The sequence below is a fragment of the Bos indicus x Bos taurus genome, chromosome 18 (genome assembly GCF_003369695.1).
Source record: "Bos indicus x Bos taurus breed Angus x Brahman F1 hybrid chromosome 18, Bos_hybrid_MaternalHap_v2.0, whole genome shotgun sequence".
NCBI lineage: Eukaryota > Metazoa > Chordata > Mammalia > Artiodactyla > Bovidae > Bos > Bos indicus x Bos taurus.
The window spans coordinates 11,407,639-11,427,375 of NC_040093.1; the positions used below are offsets into that span (position 1 = coordinate 11,407,639).

Consider the following 19,737-nt stretch of genomic DNA (forward strand, 5'->3'; position numbering starts at 1 on the left):
AAGAAGAGGACTGGGATTAGGTTGGAGGTGAGCAGGGTCCAGACCCCAAAGGCCTTAGAGGCCACAGGAGGGGGCTTGGGTGTCATTTTAGATGCAATGGGGAGCCATGGAATGTTTTAAATGATGGAAGCTTCTGGAGAGAGAGAGCCTATGGAAGGAAGTGGGAGAGGGTGGGAGCAGGTATGAGCTGAGGCTGTCAAAACTGGCAGGAGAGACTTCCCTGGTGGTCCAGGGGTTAAGACTCCAGGCTCCCAAGGCAGGGGGCACGGGTTCCATCCTTGGTTGGGGAACTAAGATCCCATATGCCATACAATCAAATAAATAAGTAAATACAATTAAAAAAAAACTGGCAGGAGATGGGTCAGGCAAGGTTTCAGAGGATGTGGCAAGCAATTTGAGCTTCAGGAACAGTGGGAAGCCAGAACAATGTCTCTAGGGACGTAGTGAACATAAGAAGGTTCATAAAACTGAAACTGTGGACATGAGATGGTGGTCATGGAGGCCACAGGTCTATAGAAAGCAGGTGATTAGAGGAAGTAGCGATAATAATAACAGTAACAATAATAACTATGATGATGATAATGATGAAGATGGGTTGAGTGTCAGGCAGCTTTGAAGTCCATTTCCTATGGGAACTCATTTAATGAGTGTCCCCAGAGTATCCGGGTTGGGGCTTGATCATTTTGTACTTTGTTCCGCAAATGGCTTTTGGTTCCTCATGTGAACACAAAGCATTCTGCTTCTCGCTTCCTTGGGAGATGAATCATGTCCCACCTTGTGCTTAGAGGAGCTTTTGTATTTCCTTTACCTCCCATTCTTGGTGGAATGTTCTTTGCAGGCTGGACTTGGTTTTGAGCATCTTTGAATCCCCCCAGGCACTGGAAAAGGCCTTCAACAGCAATGGCCAAAACAATAACAATCACAGTGGAGATGTGCCAGGTCCCATGGAGACATCACAGGGCCTGACTCATGCAATCATCACAGCCTTCTCGAGGCAGGTCCAATTATTGCTTCCATTTCTCAAATAGCTATTTGGAGGCTCAGGGAGGTTAGGACACTGATTCAAGATCACACAGCGGATCCAGCATTTGATACCAAAACGTCAGATCCAGAACTACAGCATACTCATAAAGCTCTCTCTAGATGACAGGTGCTGGAGAAGTAAGCAGAGGCCAGAGCCTGTGGGTACTGGAAGTGTGGGAGTGTGGGCCTGGGTCTGAGAGCAATGGGGAGCTAAGGCAGGATTTGGAGCAGGGAAGAGGGAAGCACCAAAAGATGCAATGATAGCAGCCCCCTCCTCCCTAAGAGTGTGTCCTTCCTGCTGCAGCCTGAGCCGTGTGGTGAGTTAGGGATTCATTCAGTGACAGACAACAGAAAACTTGACCATAAGTGGCTTAAGTACACTAGTTTATGTCTCACGTGGAACAACAACAAAAAAAATCTGTAGGAGGCAATAAAAAGTTAGCAGCAGCCTAGTAATGTTCGTTAAAGGCCCAGGCTCCTTCTTTCTTTCTCTTTCCCATTCTCAGCTGTTGCCCTCATGGTTGCAAGATGGCTGCTGTACCTCCAGGTAACAAGTCCATATTCCAGGCAGGGAAAAAAAAAAAAGGCAAGGAAAATAGAAAGGAGCAGAGTGCCTGTTGCATTTGCGTTTCCAGTTTTAATTTCCAATTCCATTTTACTTATTTTATTTAAGCCAAGTGGCTATGTGATCCGGAAAAGTAGGAAAGGGATATATGACCCAAATCTACCAGTCTCTCTCTGCCTCCATGGCCACCAGCTGTCCTCTGCTCCTTGACATTCCAAGGAGCCAGTGGGTGAGACCATGGAAAGTGGCTTCATAACCTGGTGGCTGGTCTTTTACTCCCTTGCTCTGAGCTGCTGGTCAGGGGTTACAGTGTTTCTTATCAGTACCCCTCCAGATGTAATTCTTGGCACACTCAAGTGCGTTCATTGCTTCTCATTCATTGCTTTCCGCTTATCTGTTTCGGGTGAGCATAGGAAAACATTTCATCTGCACTTTCCCATTACACAAATCACAGGTCAAAAGTGGGTTAAATTCGGTCACCATAGGTGACACAAACAACTCTAAGGATGAGGCACCTTTTACAAAACTCAGAAAACATGCCCATGATAACAGTGCCCCTATCGGGAAAGCTAGAGCTTTCCAGAACCCTCTGTTTATGTCTCTTGGCCAGACTGGGTCACATGGCCCTTGCTGCAAGGGATTCTGGGAAGCAAGTGTTTAAGCTGAGGACATGACTGCCGCTGGCTGCACGGAATTCTGGGAACGTGAATATTTATATCCGAGGACAGCACTGTTGATAGCCTCAAGGGATTCTGGGGAAGTGACTAATGTTAGCTGGGTAGGGGGTTCTCTCTAGGTGCAGAGGATTCTGGGAAAGTGAGCACCTTTAGCTGATCATGTGGCTACCATCAGCTGTGATGAATCAGAGGAAGTGAATATTTCCAGGTGCAGACATGACTGCCAGTGACCATAAAACCTTCTGGGAAAAGCCATATCTTTAGCTAGGGATCTGGCCACCCCTAGCAGAAGGGATCCTGGGAAACTGGATATTTTTAGCTGGGCACACGGCCTCCTATAGCTTCAGATGATTCTGGGAAAGTGAATATTTTTACCTGGGGCCAGACAGTCTCCTAGCTTCAAGGGATTCTGGGAAAGTAATTTGTCTGGGAGTGAGACTGTCTGGGAGTTCAACAGAAGGGGGGGCTCTGTAGGCGAGGAAGGAGGCACGGGAGTGTGCCCCAGCTGGGTCGTGTGCCCACAGGGGACGAGGAGGAGGAGGAGGACGGGTCCCGGGAGGAGCGGCTGCCTTCGTGCTTTGACTACGTCATGCACTTCCTGACGGTGTTCTGGAAGGTTCTGTTTGCCTGCGTGCCCCCCACCGAGTACTGCCACGGCTGGGCCTGCTTCGGCGTCTGCATCCTGGTCATTGGGCTGCTCACCGCCCTCATCGGGGACCTCGCTTCCCACTTCGGCTGCACCGTTGGCCTCAAGGACTCGGTCAACGCTGTTGTCTTCGTGGCCCTGGGCACCTCCATCCCCGGTAACCTCTCGGGAGACTACTTGTTGGGGGAGGGTCTCAGAGAAGCCAGGCAGGTGGAGGAGCCTAGGAGAAAGGTCCTGCAGAAATAAGGTGGTAGAATCAGACAGAACCAAGTCTGGTGGGTCCCTTAGAAATAGGAAGGTGGGGATAATAGAATCTAGGTGGGGGGAGCTCATGGATTCAATCTGTTGTTGTTATTTAGTCACTAAGTTGAGTCTGACTTTTTGTGATCCCATGGACTGTAGCCTGCCAGGCTCCTCTATGGGATTTCCCAAGCAAGAACACTGGAGTATGTTGCCATTACCTTCTCCAAGGGATCTTCCTGGCTCATTGGATCCACATCTCATGCACTGGCAGGTGGATTTTTTTTTTAACCACCGAGCCATGTAACTTGAATTCTCCCTGAAAGCAACCAGATGGAATGTCCCATAGAAGTAAGGTGGTAGGAAATGGTAGAAACCAGATGATGGATTTTGTCAGAAGAAAGTGGCAGGACATTGAAGAGACGGTGTTGGAAGGGGAGGGGCATAGAAAGAAGGTGGGGACCTCGTAGAAACCATGCAGTGAGTTCCGTAGAAACAAGATATTAATATTCACCTCCCCTCCCCCTGCCAAGGAACCAGATGGGAGAGTCCATGGACCTCTGTTCCTGGGCATGATCAGAACCAGGCCACTAGGCTTTAACCAGGCCAGTTAAAGCCATCAAAGCTTCAATTAAGATAAGGGGCAGAGCAGAAACCAGATATGGGAGGAAATGCCATAGAAAGAAGACTCAGAGACGACAGCATATATTCTACTGAATCACCATGGCCAGGAATCTTCTTTCCCCCAAGTCTGAGGGAGGGTCCCTGAGAAACCAGGCGGCGCAGACAAATTCCTACAGGAGAGAGAAGACTAAGCTCGGAGCCTCACAGCTTTCTTTTCCTCATCATCAAATGCATTCACCAGCCAGGTGGTGGCGCTGTAGGCCCAGGAAGCAGGTGGTGGGGCCTGCAGAAAGCCACCACGGTGAACGGTTCTGAGGCCTGCCCTCCACTCTAGAGACCTGCGAACTTAGCAAGCTATCTAAAAATGGGTGGAGGCCAGAGCAGCGAAGCTGTAGGCTTGACAGAAGCCAAGCAGGGAACTGATGGGCAAGAGGTGCCGGGTGAGTGGGGCCTGACATTTGTCCAGGCAGGTGGTAATGGGGTGACCGGGCCTGGAAACAGGCAGGAGGAGGTTCATGGGAAACAGGTAGTGATTCCCATCGAAAGCAGGCAGCGAGTCCCAGAGAAGTAGGCAGCGGGCCCCACAGAATAGAGTGGTTTCCACAACGATATAGTAGTGTGTCCCACACGAAGTAGACTGAGTTCTACAGAAGGCAGGCAACAAATCCCACAGAAAGCAGGTGGCAAGTCCCATATAGAGCAAGCAGCAGAGCCCATAGCAATATAGACTATGGTGGGGAATAACAGAAACTAGGCAGGGGACCCCATTGATCCAATGCGTCACCTGAGGCAAATAATGAGATGTCTCATACAGGTGGTGGGAAATGGTAAAAACCAGACGATAGATTCCATACAAAGAATGTGGCAGGGCATTGGAGAGACAGGTGATGGGAGAGGGTTTCATAGACTAAGGTGAGGACTTGACAGAAATCACATAGCAGGGCCCATAGAAGCGCTGAGTTCCAGACAGTGGGCAGTGCATCCAGACATTGCATGCAGATCTTGCATGCAATGCATGGATTGTGCATTGAGTGCAGACCAGTCCCTTAGAAAGCAGGCAGTGGATCCCCCAGAGACAGGTGATGAGTTCCAGAGAGCAGGTAGTGTATTCCATTGGATGTAGACACCTTCCATAACAAAGCAGGCAGCCGGGCCTATAGCCAGCAGGCACAGGTCAAGCAACTGACTTAGGGCTTCCCTGGTGGCTCAGATGGTAAAGAATCTGCCCTCGATGTGGGAGACCCACGTTCGATCCCTGGGTGGAGAAGATCCCCTGGAGAAGGAAATGGCAACCTATTCCAGTTTTCTTACCTGGAGAGTCCCACTGGCAAGAGGAGCCTGGTGGGCTACAGTCCACGGGGGTCGCAAAGAGGCAGTCCCACACAACTGAGTGACTAACACTTTCACTTTGCCCCCTGGGTGGGATCAAGGGCCCAGAGCTCCAGAAGAGGGAAATCGTCTGGTTTCTACCATTTCCCACCACTTTAGTTCTATGGGGCATCCCATTGGTGCCTTTGGGGGTGAGGATTCAGTTGGCCTATTGAATCCATGGGGCGCTCTACTGGAGCTCTGACCACGCTGGATCCTCGGGGTCAGCGGAGTGCTGGTGGGTCTATCTGGGAACCAGGTGACTGACGGATGCTTGCGATGGGGGGAGGGTGTTACCCGCTGAGCCCCCTCTGACCCTCGATGTCCCCGCCCCGCAGACACGTTCGCCAGCAAGGTGGCGGCGCTGCAGGACCAGTGCGCCGACGCGTCCATCGGCAACGTGACGGGCTCCAACGCCGTGAACGTGTTCCTGGGCCTGGGCGTGGCCTGGTCGGTGGCCGCAGTGTACTGGGCGGTGCAGGGCCGCCCCTTCGAGGTGCGCACCGGCACGCTGGCCTTCTCCGTCACTCTCTTCACCGTCTTCGCCTTCGTGGGCATCGCCGTGCTGCTCTACCGCCGCCGGCCGCACATCGGCGGCGAGCTGGGCGGCCCGCGCGGCCCCAAGCTCGCCACCACCGCGCTCTTTCTGGGCCTATGGTTCCTTTACATCCTCTTCGCCAGCCTAGAGGCTTACTGCCACATCCGGGGCTTCTAGGGCCCTCCGCAGGGACTCCGCCTCCAGCCTCGAGAGATCGCTGCATCCGTGCTGGACTGCATCTCCCTGGTCCTCCGGAGAGGCAACCTCCTCTCCGGGGACTCGGCCGCCCTTCCTCCAGGGACGTGATCGCCCCCCTCCTCACCGCCCCCACCCTGTCCTCCGTCCCCACTAACAGCCTTCACTCTTTCCCTCCGGAGCCTCCCCAGGTCCTCCTGCAAAGAACAGCTCCTGCAGTTACCTGCAGCTCCTGCCCGCATCCCTGTTCGTTACTGTCTATGTTCCTGGAGAAATTTCCACCTCAAGGCCCCCCCCCCCCCACCTCCACCCCGAGAACCCTACCCCATCTGTGACCCTCTCGATCTCTCCCTTGAGACTGCCAGCCTTGCTCTATCCCATAAGTCCCCGGTCCTCAAGAGGAACACCCCTGCCTCCTTCCAGGAACCTGTGCCCCAAGACCTCAGAACTTAGCCCTCCCTGAGGGGCCCTTGAAGGAGGCCGATCCATCCTAGGATGTCACGGATCTCGGGCCTCCCCCCAACCCTCAGGGGGCTCCGTCGGCCTGGGGGATAGGGGAACAGGTGGGTGCGTGCATGGGGGAGGGGACACACCTCCCTCCTCCCCCACCTCCGATTTCTCCACTCAGGCCCTTGGGAGGACGCTAATTCTCGAGGCTTGGAGAAGGGAGGGAAGGGGAGACGTTTGGGGTTTCAAAGCTGGAGGAGGCGCACTTTGGACCTGTAACTTCTCACATTCCAGAGCCCCCACTTGCCTCCACTACCTCTGAGAGCCCAGCCATGCCTTGGAGGGGAGGGGGCCTGTGTGTGTGTGTATATAGTGTGTTTGGGGCAGGGGGGATGCGGGAGGGTGCATGACTTGGGGAAAAGGGGTGGGTGACAGACTTTTCTTTTGAGAGGGCAGCAGACACCCCCAGCCGTGAGAAGCGGCTTTGGGGAGGAGGCCGGGGATCCACGGGAGTATATAGCCAATCTCTCCCGACAATCTAGAAGGCTCAATTTGCCCTCAGTGCCAGCCAATTCGGGCAGGACCCTCGAAGAGGAGACCGAGGGTCCCAGAGGACCAATGCTACAAGCCAGCAAATGCTGCCACATCTCTGCCTGAAGGGGAGCAGGGGTGGGTGGGAGGGTGGGACGGGGGTCGGGGGGTCTGGGCGGGTGTTTTTAACTTTGGAGGCCACCTATCTGTTGGCTGGCCATGTACATTTTCTTACTGTTGATGTTTCCTGCCCAAAGGACATACTTGGGGTGTGAGGAGTGCTGCCTACTTCTTGGGACCCCCCCTGCAACCCCCATAACACCTGCTTCCCACCGGTTTTTAGCGTCCTATCCTCCTGTTGTGCATCACCCCCAACATCCCAGACCTGTTGCGTACTCCCTTCTCTACTCCCAGCTCATCAGCACTAGTCGCTGTCTCGGTGATTTCTGTAAAAGTTGCCATAAAACTGAAATTATGCCTGGAAAAACGGCCTCCCCGTGGGAAGTTGGAATTCACGACGAGAGAGCTAATGAAGTCTTTAAGATTTGGGCAACTGGAAAATACACCAAGTAACCTGGGTTTTTCCATGTTCCCAGCATCCTCTGCAGGACACGCCCGCTTGCACCAACCACTCTGAAGGTCCGCCCAGAGCTTCCCTTCACCACGCCCCCACGTATTACCCGGGAGCTTTACTAGCCACGCCCCCATCCTTCACCCAAGAGCTTCCCTGGCCACGCCCCCTCCACACAGGAGCTTCCCTGGCCACGGCCCCATGCCACCCAGGAACTTTCCCTAGCCACGCTCCCATTCCCTCCACCACAAACTCTTCTACGTCATAGGGTATCCTGGGAACACAAAAGAGGAGGATCCTACGTTGCCTGAGGAAGAGAGCTGGGGTTGATGGGGGTTTCCTAAAGAAATCAGGTAACTTTCTCAGAGGACTTGTATGTGTGTGTGTGTCCCGATAAAGGGCACAGCCTGTTTAAAAGTGTCCAGCTTTGTGAGTTAATGACTGGTCGTCTTGCAAGTGGTTGAATCCTACAGGGAAGAATGGAGTGTGGACATGTGGGGAGTGGATCTGGGAGGGAGGGACTGGACAGCGTGAAGAATTTCCAGCCCAGAGAGTGAGGGCTTGAAAAGCCAAGTGGGGATAAGTACCAAGGACAGGCTTAGAGGTTTCAGGTGAGTTCATGCTGAATGTGAGATGCCTGTGAGCCATCTAGAGGGTGAAGAGACATCCGGGGGACACCTTGAGCTCAGCCCAGGGAGCTGCACTTGAGAGAGATTTGGGATTTGTTGGCAAGGAGGTGTCACCAAGCCACAGGAGGGGGTGGGGCTGCTCTGGGGCCTGGGTAGCAGGAGAAGAAAGCAGAGCCTTGAGGACCCCTAACATCTAAGGGCCACATGGAAGGTGGGAGACCTGTCGAGGAGAAGAAGCCAGAGAAGTTGGTGGGAAACCAGGAGAGTGGGGCAACTGAAGCCGAGAGAAGTTTCTAGAATGAGGGCATGGTCAGCAGGACCCAAGGCTGTGAAGAAGTGGAGGAAAATGAGAGCTTAGAGGCTCCCCTTGGGTTTAGATCTTGATGTAAGCAGTTGAGGGGAGAATGTGGGAGCAGAAGTCAGACTGAAGAAGAGTGAGGAGTGGGTAGAAGGTGGGGAAACTGAGTCAGAGCATGTAGATCAGAGTTTGGAGAATCTTGAGAGAGAGTTTCTAAAGGAAGTTACGGGCCTGAGAGGGCTTTTCCTGCAAGGTGGGAGGAGGTGTGGGGCAAGAGGGCACTGAAGGCAAGGGATCTGAACCTGGCGAGAACAGTGCCAACAGCGGCGGGCGTTGAGGAGGGCCATGATGCTTGCACTGTGCGGCCTTATGCGGTCTGCCATCAGTCATCAGAGTCAATTCCTTCTACTGAGGAAACAGGCTCAGAGAGAGGAGGCAACTTGCCCAAAGTCCCGCAGTGAGGAAGGGCAGAGAAGACGTCCAGGGCGCAGAACGGGAGCAGGACACGTTTAATTCTACCAGACGTGAACCAGGACAACGGGGACAGAGGCAGGGAAAGGTGTGAGCCTGGGGACAGGAAAAGGAGTGCGGTCTCTGCTTCAAACAGGGGCGTTTCCAGGGCTTGGGATTGGACACAAAAAGGAGCATCACAGATGCCGATTCACCCCACCAGCAACGCCATGTTCCTCGCCTGGATACAAGGTCTTCCAAGGGGCAGCTTGGGAGCAATTTGAATTATTTGTCATTGGAAACGACATAGCATAATGATTTACTGTCTTAGTGCTTCAGTTCCTTCACCTGGAAAATGGGGATGAAGTGAAGTGAAGTCGCTCGGTCGTGTCTGACTCTTTGCAACCCCATGGACTGTAGCCTACCAGGCTCCTCAGTCCATGGGATTTTCCAGGCAAGAGTACTGGCATGGGTTGCCATTTCCTTCTCCAGGGGATCTTCCCGACCCAGGGATCGAACCTGGGTCTCCCGCATTGTAGGCAGACACTTTACCATCTGGGGGCTTCCCTGGTGGCTCAGATGGTAAAGAATCTGCATGCAATGGGGGAGACTTGGATTCAACCCCTGGGTCAGGAAGATCTGAAGAAGGGAATGGCTACCCACTCTGGTATTCTTGCCTGCTCCCATGGACAGAGGAGTCTGGTGGGCTACAACTCATGGGGTCACAGAGTTGGAGACAACTGAGTGACTTTAACAGTTTCACTTTCAATAATAATAGGAACTAATAGTGCCTAATAATAATAGGAACTAATACTAAGAAGTCCCTGTTTCACAAGATTATTGTATTAAATTGTATGATTATTGTATTAAATATACATATATATTTTTTAGACTACTACCTAACAACAGTAAGAGCTTAGGCAAGAGGGTAAGGGGGCTACAGAAGATGAGATGGTTGGATGGCATCACTGACTCAATGGACATTAAGTTTGAGCAAACTCTGGGAGATAGTGAAGGACAGGGAAGCCTGGTGTGCTGCAGTTCATGGGGTCCCAGAGAGTCGGATACAACTTAGTGAGTGAACAACAAAGTAAGAGCTTAGTAGATGGGAATAGTTATACTTTCCAGTTTACTTGCTCATTTACACATACACACCCCATCCAGGAACAACTAGCGTCAAAAGGACAGAGAAATGCAAGACTTCCCATAAACTGCTTTGTCACCTGAGTCCCAGTTCTTCAATCATCAAGCCCAGGGGACAAGAAATAGAAAAGCGGGAGTATGCTTTCCTCTCCCTGCAGACCCTGGGATTCTTTCATTCACGTGTCCATTGGGTGCCTGCCTGTGTCTGGCACTGTGCATGGGACACTGCAGAGACCAAAATGTTGCTGGACCCTGTTCTTCCCAGGCTGACACTGTGGTCAGGGGGACAGATGCCCAACAGGGTGCCAGAGGTGATAGCCTCGCTGGGACTTGTGAGGGCAAGGACTCTGTAGTAAGACACCACAGGACGCCCGTGTCACCGAACTGGGTGACTTAGGCAAATGTTAAAAAGGAGATATTAACAAGGCTGTGCACGGTATAGGGAAACAAGGGATGGTGGGCAGTCTGGGGCTAGAAAATAAGATGTTCCCACTTCTATCCTGCCGGGCTGGTTTCTGGAACCTGGAGAGGTGCTCTATGTAAGCCCTCAGAAGTGTAAAATGTTAGTTGCTCAGTTATGTCCGACTCTGCGACCCCATGGACTATAGCCCGCCATGTTCCTCTGTCCATGGGATCCTCCAGGCAAGAATACTGGAATGGGTTGCCATTTCCTTCTCCAGGGGATCTTCCCGACCCAGGGATCAAACCTAGGTCTGCCGCATTGCAGGCGGATTCTTTACCCTTTGAGCCACCAGGGGAGCCCCATAAGAGCTTCCTATTCATATTTTTATTAATAGCAATTAGGTATGAGTTTAGATGTGACTAGCAGGGATCCAAAATAGTAGTGGTTTAAATAAGATTAGAATTTATTTCTCTCTTGTGTAACAGTTACAGCTGGTACGGCAGCTCTATTTCAGGAAAGTGAAAGTGTTAGTCGCTCAGTCCTGTCCGACTCTTTGCAACCCCAGGGACTGTAGCTCTTCTGTCCATGGGATTTCCCAGGCAAGAATACTGGAGTGGGTTGCCATTCCCTTTTTCAGGAAATCTTCCTGACCCAGGGATCGAACCCAGGTCTCCTGCATCGCAGGCAGATTCTTTACCGTCTGAGCTGCCACGGAAGCATGCAAAGTAGCTGCTCTACTAGTCACTCGGACATAGCCGGACTATGACCCTCATCTATTTGGTCCAAGATGGCGCACCTCCATGACGTCATCATGCAACCGGAAGGAGGGAGAGGGGAGGAGAGGTCCCGGATCCACCATCTTCTGTAAGGCTTTGACCCAGGAGTTCCACGTATCGCTTCCTTCTACATCTTAGTGTCCAGATCGGAACCATCTGGTTTCACTGAGCTGGAAGAGGAGCTAGGGAAAATATAGTTTTAGTTCTCAGTCATCATGCTAAAAGTCATAGAGGATTTTTAAAGGAAGATGAGAGATTGGATGTTGAGGAGCAATGAACAGTCTCTTCTGCAGAAAGCTTTGCGGAAACTCATAGAGTTGATGCTCTGAAAAGCAATCAGACTCTAGGTATGAAATCACCACTGAAATTAATGCCAAAGAGCCCCAGATTCTTTGTATCGCCTGCTCTTTAAAAAAAAAAAAAAAAAAAAAAAAAACCTTCATTTTGTATTGGAGTATGGCGGATTAACAATACTGTGACAGTTTCAGGTGAACAGCGAAGGAAGTCAGCCATACATATACATGTATCCATTCTCCTCCAAACTCCCTTCCCATCCAGGCTGCCACACAACGTTGAGCTGAGTTCCGCATGCTATACAGTAGGTCCTTGTTGGTTAGGCATTGTAAATATAGCCATGTGTACATGTCCATCCCAAACTCTCTACCTATCCCTTCCCCTGATCCTTCCCCCCAACTGGCACCCATCGGTTTGTTGTCTAAGTCTGTGCATCACCTGTTCTGAGATTAAGGTCTTCATCTGGATCCAGTCCTGATCCTCTAATGTTCCCAGACTCTGAAATGCACATTTCCTCTGCTTCACCTGTCTTAACAGTTCCCCGAGTCCTTAGTCTATTTCATCCAAATAAATCTTCAGACTAAAACCTCCCCCTAATCCTTCAATTTCTTCACCCACCTTTCTGTGACATTCCAAGCATCTCATTCTGGGTACGTGTGGTTACCTAACAACCACCCCAAACTTAGCGACTTAAAAATGACAAGTTATTATCTCTTGTGGTTGGCCCCAGTTCACTTAGGCTCTCCGGGTGGACTTGGGGTCTCTCACGATTGTGATCAGCTGTCAGATGAGACTGCAGTTATCTGAAGGCAAGTCACTAACTCCTAAGATAACTTCCTCACGTGGCTGACAGTTGATGCTGACTGTCAGCTGAAAGCTGAGCCAGGGCTGTTGACAGGAGCCCGTGTCTTTCTTGACAATTTCTGTTTCCCTTTCTTCTGTATCTTGTCTGTACACTGCTGTCTCCCTCCGCACCACCCTGTCCATCTCTTTCCAGAGGTCTCTGTCTCTCTTTGATGCTGTCTCCTCCATTTCCTTAATTTCCCCTCTCTCTGTGTGTCTCTGCTTTGCTTTCTCAATTGTATCTTCATGCCTTCCCTCTTTCTCTCTCTCTTTCCAAGTGTCAGCCTCCCCCCGCCCCCCACCTCCCCTGTGTCTGTGTCTCTCTGTGTGTAACAGTTATCTATGACCGAGCAACAAACCACCCTGAAACTTGGTGGCTTAAAACAACAATCCTCACAATTCTGTGTGTTGCTGGTGGTGGTGGCTGAGGTCACCATGTGGCTGTGTCCATCTTGGAGCTTGGTTGGGGTTGCAAGGTGCCTTCATCTGTGGCTGGCAGTGGGTACTGTCTGTGGGCTGGGCCACTTCAGCTCTCTTTGGAGCCCCCTTGGCTAAGTGAACTCTTTATGGCATGGTGTCTGGATTCCAAGAGAGCTGCTTTGAAAGCTGTAAGCCCATGTCTGCCATATCCCCTGGGTCAAAGCAAGTCACAGGATTCAAGGGGCAAGGTAATAGACACCACCTCTCGGTGGGTGGAGAGGGTGCCTGGAAGAAGGGGAGGAGTTGTTGGAGACCATCTGTGGTAGGCTGAATGATAGACCCCCCGCCCAGAAGATATCCACATCCTAATTTCTGGAGACTGTGAATGTGTTCACTCATGTGACAAAACAGGATTTTGCAGGTGTAATTACGTTAAGGATCTTGAGATGGGAAGATGATCCGGGATCAGCCTGGATCAGCATGGATCCTCAGAAGGGGGAGGCAAACAGGAGATAATGCCACACGCAGAGGAGGAGGCCGTGTGAAGATGGGGCAGAGATTTGAAGATGCTGGTCTTGAAGACTGGAGCAATGTGGCCACAAGCCAGGGAATGCTGCAGCCCCCAGAAGCCGGAACAGGCAGGGAACTGCTTGTTCCCTAGAACCTCCGGAGGGGTTGCAGCCCTGCTTGATTTTGGCCATGGGGACTGATTTTGGACTTTCATCTTCTGGGACTGTGAGAGAATAAAGTTGTGTTGTTCTAAGCCATTGATGTTGGGCTGGTTTGTTACAGCAGCAACTACACCATGTCTGGAGTTAATTCACCACTGCCACTTGTCGTGAGTTTCTATAGATCTCTATATCTTGAACTCTTTTTTAAAATTATGATAAAATACGCTTCACACGCTTATAATTGAGGCTTCCCTGGTGGCTCAAGTGGTAAAGAATCTGCCAGCAATACAGGAGACCTGGGTTGGGAAGATCCCCTAGAGAAGGAAATGGCAACCCACTCCAGTATTCTTTCCTGGAAAATCCCATTGACAGAGGAGCCTGGTGGGCTCTCGTCCATGGGTTTACAAAAAGTTGGATACAACTCAGTGACTAAATGACAACAAGAACACTTCACATAAAATATACTGTTTTAGCCATTTTCAAGGGTACGTTGTGGAGCCGCCATCACTGTCTAGTTCCAGACCCTTCTCATCACACCCAGCCACTCCCCATTCACCCCTCCACCCCTGCCCCAGGCAGCCACTAATCTTCTTCCTATCTCTATGGATTTGCCTATTCTGGATATTTCATGTAAATGGCATCCTGCTATATGTGGGGTTTTGTTTTAATGTTTGAATTTTATTCATGTATGTATTTTTGCCTGTGCTGGGTCTTCGTTGCTGCAAGCAGTGGCTACCCTCTGGTTGGGGTGCACAGTCTTCTCCTGGCGGTGACTTCTCCTGCTGCAGAGCACAGGCTTCAGTAGTTGTCTTAGCTGCTCCAAGGCACGTGGGATCTTCCCGCACTGGGAACGAACCTGCGTTCCCTGCATTAGCAGGCAGACTCCCAACCACTGAACCACCAGGGAAGTCCAGTACGTGGTCTCTTGTGACTGACTTCTTTCACTCAGCATGAGTAACGTTTTCAAGGTCCATCCATGTGGTAGCATGAGAAACTGAACCAATAGGATGCATGGATAAATAGATAATGAAAGATTTATTTTAAATAATTGGCTTATGTGATTGTAGAGGCTGAAAAGTCCCAAATCAGTGGAACTCAGGGAGGCACTGAGGTTGCAGCTCAAATCTGAAGACAGTCTGGAAACAGAATTCCCCTTTGCTTGGGGAACCTCAGTCTGTTTTTCTTTAAGGCATTCAGCAGATTGGGTGAGGCCCACCCACGTTATGGAGGGTAATCTCCTTAACTCTGGGCATGATAGCTTAGTCGAATGAACATATACAATTAACCATCATAGCTGAGGGGGGAGGATTCCCTTCTCCTTTTACCCCACTTTCTGCTCATCCACCATGTCCCTGCCTGGCCACTGTCCCAGGCTTGTTTGTAAGGTGATTCCAGGAAATACTGGAGGAGAGACAGGGAAGGAAAGCATTAAGGGGTGTGTTGATGAACAGGTCACCCACTTCCTATGGGCAGTGAGGTCCACTGAGGACTCTAGAACCTTCTTTGGGAGCCCAACCTGGAGTGAAGAAGTTGGGGTCTTTATTAACTCCCGGCTGATGAAAGGGAGGGCTGCTTCATTCAGTGGGGAGTTACAGGTACCAGCGTTGGGGGCTGCTGTTGGGTCAGAGGGGTGTGAATGGGACTTCCCTCTTCCCCAAGGGAAATGCATGTTAGTTGCTCAGTTTTGTCCGACTCTGCGATCCTATGGACTATTGCCTGCCAGGTTCCTCTATTCATGGGAATCTCCAGGCAGGAAAACTGGAGTGGGTTGCCATTCCCTTCTCCAGGGGATCTTCCCAACCCAGGGATCGAATCCGTGTCTCCCGCGCTGCAGGCAGATATTTTACCGTCTGAGCCACCAGGGAAGTTCCTTAGGCACCAAGGAATGAGGGGGGTGCAATTGTGCCCAGGTCTCCCGCCCACGCCCCCGTCCCCGGCCCCACACCCCCAGCTCCCTTCTTAGCACTCAGCTTCTGCAATCCCAGCAACAGGGATGGGCTTGCTCCCAGCATCTCCTCTGTGTCCTCCCATCCCCCTGAGGACTAAAGTCAGACTCTCAGGAGGACTTCCAGACAGGACTGGGGAGGAGGGCGGGGGAGAGAAGGCCTCCAGGGTCTCCCAGGGCGCCTGCCCGCTAGCTCCTCCCCTCCTTGCCCTCTCCTTGCAATTTTCTCTTCCTAAGGTGGAGGGAAGGAAATGTCAAGGATGATGGATTGAAAGGGGGCAGCTGGGGTCAGAAGAGGAGGGACCGCAGGGTGGAGGGGAAGGGGAACACACAAGAGGCAGGGGGGAGGGTGCAGGGGAGGGAGGGGGCCCAGAACAAAACATCATCGGGTGTGGGGAGGGCAACAGAGAGAGACAGGAGGAGACAGAGAAGGAGGAGAGGGAAACCAGAGCCCTAACACGCAGCGCTGAGGAAGGTGGGAAAGGCTGAGGAATTCCGGCAGAGACAGCTCCAGGTTGAAAGTAATCCTCCGGCCTCTCACCCAGTGCACAAAGCCAAAGAGAGGCCGCCACTTGGAGATGCACAGGAGGAAACCAGAGACTGAGAGGTGGAGAGACAACCTGAGCAGGGCAAGGCGGGGAAAGGGAGAAAGGGAGAGATACAGACAGAGGGAGATAGAAACGGAGGCAGAGAGTTACAGAGAGACCCAGGGGCAGAGACAGACAGAAACAAACAGTCCCCGGGGACCCAGGGTTGGGGCATAGAGGTGGAGACATGGAGAGAGAAAAAGAGATCCTCTGGAGAGACAGAGGTCCCCAGAGACAGAGACGGGGCTGGGGGTGGGGGTGGGGACACAGAAAAAGAAGAGATGGAAAGTGAGAGTGAGAATGTGTGAGAGAGATGGAGACAGAGACACAGGCACAGAGAAAAAGATGCAGAGACAGATGGACAGACGGACAGACAGACACAGCCAAGGACACAGTGAAAGAAGAAGGGGAGAGGAGGGGGGCGAGGCAAAAGGAGTGAAGCGGGAGACTCAGAAAGGAGACAGGAGGCAGATTCAGAAAACAAGGCCAGAGAGACGGGAAGGGGGCTGGGGTGGGGGGAGTCGCGGCCCTGGCCCTCCCCCGCCCAGGTAAGGCCCGGTCAGCCCCGTGGCCTCTGCCGAGCCATGGCTAATGGTATGATTGCTTGGCGGGGCGGCAGGCAGCGGGTGACAAATGAGCCGCCGGAGTCACCAGCTCTGGTGATGGATGGCCTGGCGGCGGGCAGGAGGGGCCGGCGTGGGCTGGGGTGGGGGAGGCGCCCACCAAGATAAATGTTTCCTTCTCCTGGAGCCGGGCCAGGCACAGGAGGAGGAACTGGCGAGGAGACTAGGAGAAGCCTGGGCAGCTAGGTGCAGGAAGGCAGAAACTCAGGAACAGGGGTGGGGGCGCAGAGAGGTGCAGAGACAAAGGCCAGAGACACGGGTCCCCAGAGACGACGGAGTTGGGGCGGCGGCGGGAGAGAAAGAGAAAAGGAGAGATTGGGAGCAGGAGAGAGAGATGGAGACGGAGACATGGAGAGATCGTCCAGAGAAAGAGAGACAGAGAGAAAGAAAAGTAGAGGGAGAGACACATGAGGCAGGCAGCTGGAAAGACAGATAGACACCCAAGACAGAAACACAGCCCCTGACTCAGGATCCTGTCTTTCCCTACCTCTGAGATACAGACCCTGGGAGAGAGACCAGGAGTTGGGGAGGGGGGCAAGGGGGACATAGCTGATGACAAAGGGGGGAAACTGAGGCAGGGAGCTGGCAGGCTCTAGAGAGAAGATGCGGGAGTGCTGAGTGGCTCCCAGCAGGGTTCCTCCCCACCACCCACTGACAGCTTGGATGCCAAGTGTTGCCCTGGGAGGTCCCCCAGATCCACAGGGGTGCTCTAAGGCCTGGGATGGGGTTAAGGGTTGAGATCCCTCCTAAGGCTGGTGTTCACGTGGGAGTCTGTGCCTCTGCTGAGATGCGCTCACACGCACACACAGACAGATGAAGAAACACATCCAGATACACATATCCAGAGAGTGTGTTAGTCGCTTAGTCGTGTCCGACTCTTTGCGACCCCATGGACTGTAGCCCGCCAGCCTCCTCTGTCCATGGGGATTCTCCAGGCAAGAATACTAGAGTGGGTTGCCATGCCCTCCTCCAGGGGTTCTTCCCCACCCAGGGATTGAACCCAGGTCTCCCTCACTGCAGGCAGATTCTTTTACCATTTGAGCCACGAGGGAAGCCCAAACACACATCCAGAAAGGCATGAGAGCAGGTAAGAGGCTTCCAGATACCTACACACCCGGGCCCACACAGCACCTCATGGATGCAAACAACCAGCAAACACCGGCACCCTCCCCTGCCTGGGACAAAGGGTCCAAGGGTCCCGCCAGGAACCACTAAAGGGAGACAGCTCTGCAGAGAGTTGGGCTGGTGTGTGTGTGTGCATGTGTGTGCGTGCGTGCGTGCGTATGTGTGTGTGTGTGTGTGTGTGTCTGGGTGAGACAGACTGGGGCAGAGGGAGTGAGAAAGCCAGCCTCCCGCCTCATTCCCCCTCCAGCCTCTGGCCTTTCCCATCAGTTTCTCTCCCAGACATTCCTATTTTCTCCTGCTCTTCTCTTTAATTAAAAAGATTTATGCTCAAGAGTCCAAGCCCCTCCTCCTCGTCTGGGGGCTGAGTTCAGAGCGATGAGAGGAATAACTCTGGTCTCTGTCTCTCTGTGTCTCTCCCTTCCTCTCTCTCCTCAGTCTCTCCCCCCCTCCGCTCTCCTCTCTCCGCATCGCTCTGGGACTCGGTCTGACCCCCTTTCCTTCTTTCTCTCTTTCCACTGCTCTGTTTTCACCTCTCCTCGAGCCACTCAGCCCCCTAAATTGGCCTCACCCAGACCCCCACCCAGTTAAGACACAACTGCTTCCTTCCTTCCATCCACTCCCTCCACCCCTGACCCCCATCACCGTCAGATGGGCCATCCTTCTTGTCTTCAGGACAAGCTTGGGCCTGGGGACCTCAGCACGCCCCTCCAGACCCAAAGCGAAGCTGGGGGCCTAGATCCCAGACTCCTACACCCTAAGCTTCGACTGAAGGCTGTAGGGGGAGGGGAGAGGGGGGCGCACCCAGAAGAGCTTTGCATCTTTAATTAAAAAGTGATTTAAATTAATTTTCTGCTCCAAAACCCCTATCTGGGGGGCGGGGTGCGTGTGGCAGTGATTAAAGGCTCTTCTCTACCCCTCTGCCTTCCTTAAAGGGCCAGTGTCACCCGAGGAACAGTGCCTGGGAGAGTTTCGGGGGAGCATCCATTGGGATGAGGACCCCAGACTCAGTCAAGGCGGCCAGAGTCTGAGTGTCCTGGCACCTTCCAGTTTAACCATTTCGCCATCACTCACTCCCCGCCCCCTCGGGCCCCTGTCTCATTCAGCTGACGGGGAAATTGAGGCTTAGAAAGGAAAGAGATGATCTGAGGTGGGTCTGGACCCCAGATCCTTGGAGATGGCCAGGGAGGAAAGCTGATGGTGTGCCGAGGGGGCGTGTCAAAGGACAAGAGTCAGGGACACAGAGAAAGACAGGGACAGTCCTGGATGAGACAGAGGCAAGGCGGTGGGTCGTGTGGATGTGAAGCTGAGCCCTGGGTGGATGAGAGGGGCCTTCCTGGGAGGCTGGGGGGACCGGGCCATCACCTTCGGCCCCCCACTCTGGGACAACTGCTGCTGTCCTAACAGTCCTTCTTGCTGTAACTCCAGTGGTCTGACTCCCTTCCCCGGGGCCTGGGTGGTTTTGTTTAATTTCCACAAGACAGGAGGAGGAGGGAGCAGCAGGGTGTGGCAGAGACGGAGCTGTTTATGAGGGTCATAAAAATATCCTTAGAGAGCCCAGCAGGGGTGCGGGTATGGTCTCCAGCCAGCCCTCTCAGCCCCCTTCTCTCTCTCTGAGACTCCGTCTGCCCACCTCTGCCCCTCCTTTCCCTGGGTCTTTGTCTCCTCCAACTTCTGTCCCCTTCTCTCTGGATCTCTGCCTCATTTCTTTTCTAGAGTTCTTCCTCTGGGGTGATGGTTTCTAGCTGTTGGGGGTCAAGCATTCTTTTTGATCATAGGATGAAAACTATGGGCCATCTCCCTGTAAAATCACATAGGCACCAGGTCCGTACTTTGCCAGGAAGACTTGAGGGAGTTCACAGGCCTCCTGATACCCACTTACACATCCCCTTGAGAATCTGAGGTCACCAAAGGATAAAGACCCTCCTGCAGGGCTTCCCTAGTGGTCCAGGAGTTAAGAATCCGCCTTGCAATGCAGGGGATGCTGGTTCGATCCCTGGTCCGGGAAGATCCCACATGCCAAGGAGCAACTAAGTCCATGCACCACAACTATTGAGCCTGTGCTCTAGAGCCCGTACTCCGCAACTAGAGAAGCCACTGCAGTCAGA

General features: G+C 52.7%; 1 protein-coding gene across 1 annotated transcript in view; it reads left to right on the forward strand.

Annotated features, from left to right (window-relative positions):
- The window catches only part of SLC8A2 (solute carrier family 8 member A2), a 34,803-nt gene extending 26,958 nt beyond the window's left edge, over window positions 1-7,845 (forward strand). The window contains exons 9-10 of the mRNA XM_027515330.1: window positions 2,790-3,068; window positions 5,482-7,845. Coding sequence (XP_027371131.1) covers window positions 2,790-3,068; window positions 5,482-5,858 — 656 coding nt within the window. The 3' untranslated portion in view covers window positions 5,859-7,845. The remainder of the gene's footprint in view (window positions 1-2,789; window positions 3,069-5,481) is intronic.
- The last annotated feature ends 11,892 nt before the right edge of the window (window positions 7,846-19,737 follow it).